Genomic DNA, 9,960 nt, shown 5'->3' on the forward strand with positions numbered 1-9,960 from the left:
CATGGCTCAGCGTCTCTGTGTCATCACGGCCCGACACACTCGTATGGCCATATGGAGTGTATAGCATGGCCGATCCTCAGGTACCCACGGACAGCTCGTTAGCCGAGGCGCGGCCCGCGCCCCTGTCCTGCCTCGAGTTGCCGGCCTTCTCCGATGCGTGCGAGCTGGTGAGCAGCCGGTATTCGTGCCTGGTGGTGGAAAAGCACCGCAGACACCTGGCGCTGTCGCCGAAATACCTGAAGAGGAATCGGAGCGGCATCCAGGAGCAACTCAACACCGAGCTACTGAAGTACAGTGCAGGGTGAGCAGCGCAGGGACCTCCCGAGCACCATATGAGGGGAGAGGTCTCACTTTTACAATCAACACGATTTGTAAGCTGTACATGTTTACGAGCCCGCACACGGGCGCAAGTGTCTTAAAGCAATGGTGCTGTGCTCGGTGCGTTGAGGCTGGTTCATGGCTGCGTCCAGGGTGAATGGAGGCGCGCTGAGGGAAAGCAGACCGGGCTAAGGGGGAGGGGGGGGGGGGGCTGTGAAGTCACAGAGCTGGGCGAAGGGGGGGACTGTGACAGAGCTGGGCGAACCGCTCACGTGACCAGCCCTGCGGCGCTTGAATTTAAAATTTTACTAAGGCCTCGGGAATGGTCAGCGCACCGTGCTGAGGCGTGCTGCTGCTCGGCAGTGAGCCCCTGCAGCCGCAATGAGTGCGGCTTTAGCAGGGGCTCGCGTGCGGAAGAGTAAGTCTTAGCAAAATTTAAAATGTTCGCGCACATGGGAGCACAGGGTCGGTTACGTGAGCGGTTCGCCAAATGAGGGCGAACCAGCTCCGTGACGTCACAGGCCCGCCCCCCGACAAACCCCCGGACGGCGCACTAACCAAGGCCAGGGAAAGCACCCGCTTTCCCTCAGCTCGCCTCCGCACGGGCTGAGGCACCATGGACTCTGCCTTACACATCCGCACGCTTGCGGAAGCGAAAGCGAGCCCCTGCTAAAGCCGCTCTCATTGCGGCTGCAAAGGCTCAGTGCCGAGCAGCAGCGCGGATCAGCGCCTAAGCGCTAAAGTTAACTCTTTGTGTCCTGTAACTTTTTTTCAGATTTGCATACATTCATATGTACTGTATTACATGTTGTAATTTATACATATTTGTATGACTATTGGTGAAATAATTGACAAAAAAATAACATACATGGATATGCTAGACTAGGTGTTGCCACTATAAGCAATGTTATTGTGAAAAACTTCCAAAACATTTATTTACCATGAAAGATTACTAGTTTTATTTAAGAAAAAAAATTGTAAATACTTATTTTTTCTTTGGTTTTAAAAAGTTTACAATTGCCTCCATTTAACCTATGAAATCTACCACTACTATTCACATTGATCATGTGAGGAGTGGCTCGGTGAGTAAAGAGTTTGAAACAGGGGAACCTGGTTCAATTCCCAGTGTCCGCTCCTTGGCCAAGTCATTTTATCTTTGTGTGCCTCAGTCACCAAAAACATAGATTGTAAGCTCCACAGGCTCGGGGACTGTCTGCAAAAATGTTGCTCTAAAGCGCTACGTATAACTAGCAGCGCTATACAAGAACTTATTATTATTATTATTATTATTATGATCTGTCCCGATAGTCTGCTGACAGTCTTGTGCTAAACAACTGTTTTAAAATCGGCTGGCTACATTGATCAGCATTGCAGCTTAAAATACTTGAGTGATATGAAGTCTGCCAACAGGTTTCCGGTAGAAAAACATTTTGTGTATGTAATATATTTTTAATTTCTGACCTTTTATAAATTCTGTACAGTATTTACCACTTTAGTCATATGACAGGACATTTTCACAATTTAGATTTAACTAATTGTTTTTAGGTTGAAAGGAGTTCCAGTTGCTTATGATAATATTAAACTAGTGGGCGAGTTGGGCGATATCTATGATGACCATGGACATATTCATATAAATATTGAAGCAGACTTTGTCATCTTCCAACCTAAATGTGGACAGAAGCTTGTGGTACGTAAATATTGACATTTTGTGCTTGGCTTTTTTTCTGACATTTCTGATATTGGTTATTTTGTGAAAACCCTCACTCCACTTTTTGTTTTAAAATCAAAATCTAGAAGCATTAAATAGTTTTGAGCTTTGGAAGCTCCCTGCTACAATAGCCTGAAGTAAAAGAACAATCACAGATTAAGCTTTTGGCTACCAGGGAGGCAAAAAAGTAAACACGTTACTTAAAGGCCCAGTATCTTTTGGCAATTTATGTAGAGTTTAAATTAAACTGCTGTGCATCCTTCCACATTTGTAACAATGGCAGAATATACATATTCTTAGTAGCAATTACCAGTATGTACTGCTGGACGTCCTTAGTGCTTTTTGTTTTTTTGTGAGGACATTAGTTTTGATTTTAAACAAGATAATTTTTTTTCTTCTGATGGAACTTTTCCAACAAATCACACTATGTTCTGCACTTCTAATAGTTTGTGAAGTTATAGACCTAAAAGTGTCTGTCTCTGTGTCTGTCTCTGTGTCTGTCTCTGTGTCTGTCTCTGTGTCTGTCTCTGTGTCTGTCTCTGTGTCTGTCTCTGTGTCTGTCTCTGTCTCTGCCTCTGCGTCTGCCTCTGCGTCTGTCTCTGCGTCTGTCTCTGCGTCTGTCTCTGAACGGTGATTTTCTGCTGAAAACGTCCCAACCGCTGATTCGCACTAAATGGAATAAGGCCCTAAATATATAGAACTCAATAAGGCAAGTCAGAAGCTACCTAATGCTCTGCTTTTGCTATGGGGGACATTCCTAAAGCTACCAATGATGAAGCTACAGATCAGAACCAACTCTAACACTATTCTAGTCCCTGTCACTAGTTTTAAATATCTGGCCATATGGTTTGACTCTTAATATTTAGGTTGCACGTTGATACCCTGACATCCAAATCCTTTGCCAAACTTGGTGTAGTTAATAGGATCAAATCCTCCCTAAGGTCTGTTCTATACTGCGTGCGGCTGTGCGTGCCTAAGCGTGTGCACGTGCCGCATGCTTTTCCCTGTTACAGTGTGCGTGCGTGCGTGCGTGCGTGCGTGCGTGCGTGCGGTCACAAATAAGATATTTTTTTTTTAAAGAAAAAAGTTTAATAAAATAATATTTATTTGTGCAGTCATTGACACACACACACACACACACAAACACGCATACATACACACATGCACACACACACATACATTTGAGCGCCGGTAGCGGCGCGAAATCATCTTTTCCCCCGTCTTTGCTGCTGTCTCTCGGCTCCCCGCCGTGCGAGCGGCCCTTGTATAGAAGGGCTGGCTCACCTCTGCCATCTATAACTAACTGCCGTGCGCGCGCACGGCGTAGCATGCCCCGGCAGTATAGAACGGACCTAAGCCAGCTGGTCAGTAAGTGCAGCAGATGCTGATACCAATTATAGACTACAGGGACATATTTGGTACAGCATGCTAAAACTCACCTTTGCAAACTAGACACCCTCCACAACTGCATATGCCGCTTTGTCCTACAATGTAACTACAATATGCAAAACTGGGAAATGCTCAAAGAACTAAATTGGCTTTCACTTGAGTCTAGGTGCAAAGTTCATCTTTCCTGTTTTGCTGAATGCAATTCGTGAATCCGCGCTCGTGCTGTCTTGAATGAACTCTGGAAGTCAATCCCTTTGCTGCTAGGTGTACAGGAGTCACTCCCCGTAATCTCAAGAGACCACCCCTAAGGGAAATCTCCAAACACACAGAGAATGCACATAGTGCACCAGGGATTGGGTAATTCAATATTTAATAAGATCACAATGGATCTGGTTAAAATCTCAATATAATATGACACCACATGTAATCACCAATTGTAAAACAAGTAAATAATGAATACAACTGATTAAGATTGCATACAGTGAATGGATAAAAAACAGTTTATCCTAACATGATGCAATACACAATGTGTAATGCAATTACACCTAAAGTAAGAAATGCTCATCAGATTAACCCTGGTACGCTTTGTGCATTCTTTTTGTGTCTCCTGTCTTGCCTTCAAATACTTTCTGGGCAAGCTTCCCGCTTATCTGAACAAGATCCTCGCCCCTACCACACACACCACTTATCACCTGAGATCTGACTCCAAAAGACTGTTCACGGTTCCAAGGTTTAAATAAAGAATCCAGACACTCCTCTTACCGTGCACCTCACAACTGAAACGGCCTACTAAAGATCAAAGCCGCCACCGGTTTAAATTCTTTCGCGCTCACATTTTAATCTGGCCTGTAACTGTTGAATATGCCTATAACTAACTTTATATTATCTTGAACTGTCCATGAAATTTCTAAATATAATGTAAAACCCTGTTCATTTAATGTAACCTTGTATTGTTATAACGGTGCCCAGGACATACTTGAAAATGAAGTAACTCAATGTATTACTTCCTGGTTAAAGACTGCAGTTTTTAGAAAATAAAAATGTTGAGTCCTTGCAAAAATATCTTCACATCAAGAAAATCTGTACATAGATATGGCCTTGAAAAGTTAAATTGCAACTTTCAAAAGTGTATGTAGTCATTACTGCTATTAATGTGTAATCATGTATTGCTTTTTTTTATGTAACATGCATGATTTTTATTTTTTATTTACATTGGTGAATCTTAATTTGCCTTTAAGTGTTTTCGTGCTTTCTCTGTCGTATTGCCAATATAAGAAAATACTTTACAAAGGGTTATTGTGGGTATTGCATGATTTTAGAATAAATCAATGTTTTAAGTGTGGCCCGCCCCCCCCCCCCCCCCCCCATTCCCCAGAATACAGTTACCCACTCCCAAAAAGATTGCTACATATTGTTTTGATAAAATAAAGTAGCTGTTTCTGACATTGTAATGTTCAACTAGTTTTCCAATGGTTGCCATGTCAGATTTTTAAACATCAGAAGGGCCATGAGTATTGTAATATTATAATGGATACATTTTAAAGACTTTATTATTGTACATATTATAACACCTGTACCATGTTTATGTAGATTAACTTTGGTTACAAATTGGTACCTGCGGGGAAAAATGAAATTTTAGTTTGCTGAGCAATTACAATCAATTTTGCAGTTGCACAAATTCCAAGGGCAACATCAAGGCCATTTGTGGGCCGCAACTGCCCCATTAATTTTTTTATTAATATAACTACATTGTGTTTTTTCTCTAGGGTGTTGTGAACAAAGTAGCCTCCAGTCATATAGGTTGTCTGGTTCATGGTTGTTTTAATGCTTCCATACCCAAGCCCCCTAAAATGCCTGTTGAAGCTTGGCAGTATCTTGGAGTGAAGCTAGATGATCACATGGAGTTTGAAGTGTTCCGTTTAGATTCAGATGCTGTAGGTGTATTTTGCATTCGTGGGAAGCTGGACAAAAGGTAATGTTCTTTTGATTTTATTTGTTTTTCAGTTTTACCAACATTACAAGACCAAAACTATGTACTGTATAGTGTGCCTTAGTGAGTCATTCATCTTCCATTAGCAAACACATGGCTAATGTACTATCTATGCAATAAAAAAAAAATGCAAGAAAAAAGTTATGATCTGCTTGATGGTCACATCGATTTGACCTGTTTCAGGGAAATTTCCAATATTTCTATAATGGTTTTTTTTTTTTTAATAATTGTAAATTCCTTAAGTGTTTGCTTATTTTTGAAGATTGTATATATATATAGTTTTTAATATTGTTGTGTGCCTAACTACTTCAAAACAATTTAAGTTGTATGTTTTAAGAGATCAACGGCGGATTCTGTATTTGGTTAAGTGTCCAATTTTGGTCTGTTTTTGTCCGAAACTCCACATTGAAGTTAATGGAAAATTTAGACAGTTTTTCCAACAGCATAAACTCACCATTTTTGTTAGTTAAAAAAAAATGTGCTACATGCAATAGATTTCATAGCTGTAAATAGTGTCCCAATTTATTTATAGATACAGCTCAACCCCCTTAACGCTGTAGTTGGGTCCAAAGAATCACATTGCGTTATAAGCGGATCGCGTTAGAAATAATGTACAATTGTATGCATTGTACAATAAAGTATTTAAGATATTATATTTTCATTTGCTATATGCTTTACGGTGTAGGGTTTTTGCCACTTTTTTTTTAACCGTGTGTGTGTGTGTGTGTGTGTGTGTGTGTTAATACATTGAGAGTTACCTCTCGTTTTCAAGTATGTCCTAGGAACAGAGTTAGAACAATACAATGTTACCTTAAATGAAGAGGGTTATAGTTAGAAAATTGGGTACAGGGGATAAAAAGGGCTGGTCAATTTCGGATTTAAATAGAGAAGCTTTAACATTACCAAACATCTGTAAACTACTCAAACCCTTTAGCTGCCCTTCGTCTGCACCAAAGGCTGTCCACCTTTGGGGCGACGCAGATGTGCACTAAAGGGGTTCAGATTGAATCCACAGCTGCATTCAAAGTCCTTTGTCTTCCTGACTCATTAACATTCCAGTGGGTGGAGTTGACGTTCCACATAGTACAAGCAAATGTTAAACCTTGGCACGCTGGTTCTGTGCAGAGGGGCGCAGCTCTTGGGTAACCCCATCAGGCGTCCGCCTTTGGGGCAATGCAGATGTACACTGATGGGGTTCATATTTAAATTGTTGGTTACGTTGCGATTCTATCCAAAATGCTCACAAACTAAATTTGGGGAGTTAATCGATTACAGAAATTTTAAATAACTGAATCTTGCATTAATCTAGCTGTTATTATCTCTGGCAACTTCCTTACGGATATATGTATAGTGCAGAAAAAGGGGAATGCTAATGTGTGTCAAAGCAGCTATGGTAAACCATCGGATTAATTAGCCAAACAGCAAGTCTTTGAAAAAAAGAGACTGATGTTGCAGATCATAAGATTTAAAAATAAAATCAGAATAAAGAGCAGTTTTCACAATTTCACTATTCTATTAAGCATGGTATTTGAACTGTCTTTTCTCCGGGATCGATGGAGGTAGGGGACCTCTTGCCGCGGAGGGGATTTCACTGATGCTGCATATGGACAGACGCCATATTTGAAATTTCACGCCCGCTCAGCTCCTGTCTCGTGCTTGTTCAGATGGAACTCAACCCAGACAGTTCTGGCTCAGTCTCCCCTCTCTCTTTTTCCTGACCACCAATAACTCAACGTGTTTAACATTAAATGCTTCGCCAGGATTCTGACTAAGCACTTCATGTGAAACGCGTTGAGTTATTGGTGTCAGGGAGAGGAGACTGAGCCAGAATTTGCTTAGTGGGTGTGAAATTTCAAACATGACGTCTGGCTGGATGCAGCATTGGTTAAATTCGCTCGTTGAGGGCTCCTATCTACATCAATCACGGGTTAAAGACCATTTAAATACCATGCTTTAAAAGAATGGTGAAATTTGAGTGCAAACTCTGCTGTTAAGATTTTTAAATAAAATCAGATCTGGACCATCAGTCTTTCTCTTTTCGAAAACTTGCTTTTTGGGGAGGAGGAGACCTGCTCTTTACTATTGCTATGAGAAGCTGCCAGTGGAGGAAAGCAGCTTGTGTACGGTTTTTATTGTACCTTTTCTCTGCATTGCTTTTTTGTACTGATTTTGTTCCTCTAACTTTTTTGCTAATTATCAGATGGTTTATCCTACCTGCTTTGACCCACACTTTCACTCCTCTTTTTCTGCAATATACTGTTTAGAAACTCTAGGACAGTTCCTGTGGGGTTTCAGCTGCTTATTATTTTATCTCTGGCATTTTACAAGTGTGCTCTTTTTTTATTTTATTTTTTTAATTTTTTTATTGTCGCTTGTTCACATTTTCACTTCTTGACACAACATATACATTTATTTTCATTTTTTATATTTACATCCATGACACTCACTAAACACATTATTTTAGGAGCGCCTGTTAGAGCATCAAACATTTAACGGATGTGTTGCCCTTAAATCCTGGCCTGTTAGTTGCTCTCAAAGAATTAACTGGGGTACCGAGCTGTATAGAGCTTTAAAGTGTTTAATTATGTTCTGTTTTAATTGGAACTTCGTTCCTATTTTATTTTATTTTTTTCTATTCAGACTGGAAGCCAGTGCTCTTCAGACATCATATGAGCTAGATGAAAATCAGAATGTCGAGGATCCTTCAGACCATGGTGTAAATGTGCCAGAAAATGGAAGCGTGAAGGCAGGGAGTGAGACAAATGTGGTCTCGGAGAAAAAGGCAATGAAAAAAAGCATGAAACGTAAATTACATGACATACTTACACAAAGTGAGCTGGAACTAGAAAATGTATCTGGAGACGTTGAGAGCTGTGGAGAAAATTCCACCCTTGAAGACGGAAATGTGGAAATTTCAAGTGAATTAAAGGGGAAAACTCGCAAAAAGTGCAAGAAAAAGAAACACCAGGGGGATGACTTTCAAAATGGGATAGCAAAAGATGCAAGTTTCCCACAAAGTAGTATGGTTGAAGAATTAGGTGAGGAAACTGTGGCTGAAAATGTTTATGGAAAGACCAAGAAAAAACACAAGGACTCCCTGGTGCAAGATCCTGATAACATTGCTAGTGGAATAGTAGAAGTTACATCTGACGAACCTGTTGCTGAAAGCCTTCCAGTTTTTCAGGAAGTACCAAAGTTAAAGAGACATAAAATGAAGCACAGAGAACACTTATTACAGGCAAGTGACTCCAGTAACAGCAAAAATATAAAAAAAGCAAAACGGAAATGTTCATGAGATGAATTTTCTGTAATTGCATCAGAACCTAAAGCCAAAAAGCAATGGAAAGCATGAGATCAACATGTCTTAACAATATTGTAAATTCTTATTTTGATAATAAATGTATTTTAATGTATTCAAATTGAAAGTTAACTATGATTCAGAACATGTGTGAATCATGCTTCTATGTCCCTCAACTGTGTGTGTGTGTGTGTGTGTGTGTACTCTTGTGTGCACTCTTGTGTGCTCGCTTTTAAATCCGTAAACGATACGAATAAACATCAGTGTTTTTTAAATGCAGTCATACATGAACCACTTTGCAGAGACAACCTACCACATAAAACGTGTTATACATTTTCAAATTATTTACTTTCAAAAGATATACGCACAGCTTTACAATACAATTACTGATCTTTATTTTCTACTTTACTGCTACAGTAGGTGCCAGACATATTTCACTTGCAATATTTACAATGAAGTTCATTAAGATTCTTTAAGATGGTTTCTGCTTACTGTCTTCATCAGCATAAATGTTCCTTGCAGCTGCTTCCTGAAAATCGAGTGCAGAAGACATTGATGGATATGTATGTGCTCTTCGATGTCTAATAACTTAACATTTATTAGCATTGAGATCTATTTGTTTTTTTTTTTGTTTTTTTACATGCCATGTTTAATTCATGATTGGTTTAAGTGGTATGGTCTTACTGCCTCTCCTGTTGATAACATGGAAGACATTACATGTATTTTCAGTTACATCAAAGGCCATGGAAACTGATATCCCACTTTAGACATTTACATTGAGGTTCACAATAACATGATTCTGAATGTTGTCACTAGGGAGTCTTATTGTTTGAGTTTTAGACTAAAGAGCATGTAATCCTAGTGGTCAAGAGGCTGTTGCAGCATATTTCTGGGACTCTAAAATGCCACAATCATCTTGTATACATATGACGTAGATAAATAATCATATTGGTGTATACCACATAAAATAAGCCTGAAGAATGGGTCAGACTGCTTTAAAACATGGTCATCTCAAATGGCAATGTTTTTAAAATCGTAAATTGTATTTAGTATGAAAGGCTCAAGACTGAAAAACAACTGTAAATGATAAAGCAACATGTTGCTGACAATAACAAATGCATGGGACATTACAATAATAGTTTAAATAATAATAATAAAAAAAAAAAACACAGGTTGAATGATTTACCTAAAGGGATATTTTTCTAATGTCCTGTACATTTCATGGCATTTTTAATTTGTCAGAAATTAAAGAGTTAC

At 39.7% G+C, this 9,960-nt stretch overlaps 1 protein-coding gene across 2 annotated transcripts; it reads left to right on the plus strand.

The window, feature by feature from the left end:
* The first annotated feature begins 10 nt into the window (after positions 1-10).
* On the plus strand, positions 11-8,848 carry POLR1F (RNA polymerase I subunit F). 2 transcript variants are annotated; one of them, XM_075587181.1, is made up of 4 exons: positions 11-301; positions 1,864-2,005; positions 5,182-5,387; positions 8,046-8,848. In XM_075587181.1, the coding sequence occupies exons 1-4, from the start codon at positions 66-68 to the stop codon at positions 8,698-8,700; spliced, it is 1,239 nt and encodes a 412-aa protein (XP_075443296.1). In that variant the 5' UTR covers positions 11-65; the 3' UTR covers positions 8,701-8,848. The 2 variants fall into 2 exon arrangements, with proteins under 2 accessions (XP_075443296.1, XP_075443297.1); XM_075587182.1 differs by lacking the exon at positions 11-301 and adding an exon at positions 350-371.
* The last annotated feature ends 1,112 nt before the right edge of the window (positions 8,849-9,960 follow it).

The sequence above is a fragment of the Ascaphus truei genome, chromosome 2 (assembly GCF_040206685.1).
Source record: "Ascaphus truei isolate aAscTru1 chromosome 2, aAscTru1.hap1, whole genome shotgun sequence".
Classification (NCBI taxonomy): Eukaryota; Metazoa; Chordata; class Amphibia; order Anura; family Ascaphidae; genus Ascaphus; species Ascaphus truei.

Coding starts and splice junctions, on each gene's coding strand:
- POLR1F (XM_075587181.1), top strand. CDS start 66: ATGGCCGATCCTCAGGTACCCACGGACAGCTCGTTAGCCGAGGCGCGG. Junction 2,006..5,181: donor AATGTGGACAGAAGCTTGTG/GTACGTAAATAT, acceptor TTTTTTCTCTAG/GGTGTTGTGAACAAAGTAGC. Junction 5,388..8,045: donor CGTGGGAAGCTGGACAAAAG/GTAATGTTCTTT, acceptor TTTTCTATTCAG/ACTGGAAGCCAGTGCTCTTC.